The sequence below is a fragment of the Myotis myotis genome, unplaced genomic scaffold, assembly GCF_014108235.1.
Source record: "Myotis myotis isolate mMyoMyo1 unplaced genomic scaffold, mMyoMyo1.p scaffold_m19_p_56, whole genome shotgun sequence".
Lineage (NCBI taxonomy): Eukaryota > Metazoa > Chordata > Mammalia > Chiroptera > Vespertilionidae > Myotis > Myotis myotis.
The window spans coordinates 138,345-140,000 of NW_023416364.1; the positions used below are offsets into that span (position 1 = coordinate 138,345).

Consider the following 1,656-nt stretch of genomic DNA (forward strand, 5'->3'; position numbering starts at 1 on the left):
CAGGATGGACAGGTTAGGCATTCCAGCAGGTAGGGACTGGGCCTCGCCCTGCACCGGGTCCCCCTTCCTCTGTGATTCCTCCCCCAGACAGCCCGCCTCGGAGGTGTGAGAGCCTCGGGGACCGCCCGACTGGCTGGCTCAGCGGTTGAGCCTCGACCTATGAACCAGGAGATCACGGTTCGATTCCCTGTCAGGGCATATGCCCGGGTTGCGGGTCCGATATCCAGTGTGGGGTGTGCAGGAGGCAGCGGATCAATGATCATCTCTCATCATCGATGTTTCTATCTCTCTCTCCCTTTCCTCTCTGAAATCAATACAAATATATATATATTTTAAAAAAGAAAGCCTAGGGGGCCTACCCCCGTCAGAGGCCAGAGTCAGAGCCAAGATGCAAGACTGAATGCAAGGGGAGGGCGGTTGAGAGGAGTGTGTGTGGGGGGGCCTGCGAGGTGCCCCCTCCCATCCCCTGGAGGAATTGCCGGTCAGAGAGAGGCCAGAGCTGGCCATGGGGTGGCCTTCTCATTCCTAGTCCCCGGCTCATTGCCCACCTCCTCCCCACCTCCTCCCCACCCTCGGCCTGAAGGGGTGGGTCCTGTGTCGCCTCTACAGGACACTCGCAATCGTTGTCTAAGCTGGCCACAATGAGCGCCCGCTCGGAGGAAGGAAGCGAGGCCTTCCAGGAAACACTAGGTAATCCTGACGCCCCTTCTTCCCCTCATTCTGGTCCTTGGCTCCCCCAGGTTTCGGGTCCTGAGCTGCGGGGCTCCGGGGACAGGGAGGCCTTCCGGGAGCGGCCTCTAGTGGGGGCAGCAGCTGTGCGAGGATGGAGGTGGCGCTGGGCATAGGTATGGGCAAGGCCTGGAGAGCGGGGTGGGCCTGGTGGACTTCCTGCAGGAGGAGATGTGTGAATGGGGGGGGCCCAGAGTTCCCCCGAATTACCAAGGGGGGGGGGGAGGCAGGGGAGAGGTTCAGCAGAGAGAACAGCCTGCGGCCTGAGCAGGGGTTTTTCAACCTCTGCACTGTTGACACTTGGGCTCAGGTCGTCAGTCCTTGTTGTGGGGGCGGCCTCTACCCACTTGCATGCCAGTAGCACCCTCTGCACCTCCCCCGCCCCCACCCCCACATCAAGGCAATCAAAAATGTCTCCAGACATTGCCAAATGTCCACGGGGGATAGAATCGCTCCAGGTTGCCCTGACCGGTTTGGCTCAGTGGATAGAGCATCGGCCTGCGGACTGAAGGGTCCCAGGTTCGATTCTGGTCAAGGGCATGTACCTTGGTTGCGGGCACATCCCCAATAGAGGGTGTGCAGGAGGCAGCTGATTGATGTTTCTGTCTCATCGATGTTTCTATCTCCCTTTCTCTCTGCAAAAAATCAATAAAATATATTGAAAAGAAAAAAAAGAAAAAAGAATCGCTCCAGGTTGAGAACCACTGGGCTGTGCGTGGTAGGCGGGGAGCTGGTGGAGGAGACCCGGAGAGGAGGGTAGGGTCAGGCCATGTGGGGCCTTGAACACCAGGTTGAGGAGCTGGGATTTGGTCCTGAAGGTGGTGGAGCAAGGAAGAGGCAGGGTCCACTCTGGTTGTAGAAAGCCCCTCGGGGGCTGTGAGGGGAGGCGGGGAGGCGGGGGAGGAGGCTGGGGTGATGGTCCAGGCA

The 1,656-nt window shown here is 59.5% G+C and overlaps 1 protein-coding gene across 1 annotated transcript in view; it reads left to right on the forward strand.

The window, feature by feature from the left end:
• Nucleotides 1-823: 823 nt before the first annotated feature.
• The window catches only part of ODAD1 (outer dynein arm docking complex subunit 1), a 31,078-nt gene continuing 30,245 nt past the window's right edge, over nt 824-1,656 (forward strand). The window contains exon 1 of the mRNA XM_036311569.1: nt 824-845. Within this exon, the coding sequence (XP_036167462.1) occupies nt 824-845 (22 nt within the window). The remainder of the gene's footprint in view (nt 846-1,656) is intronic.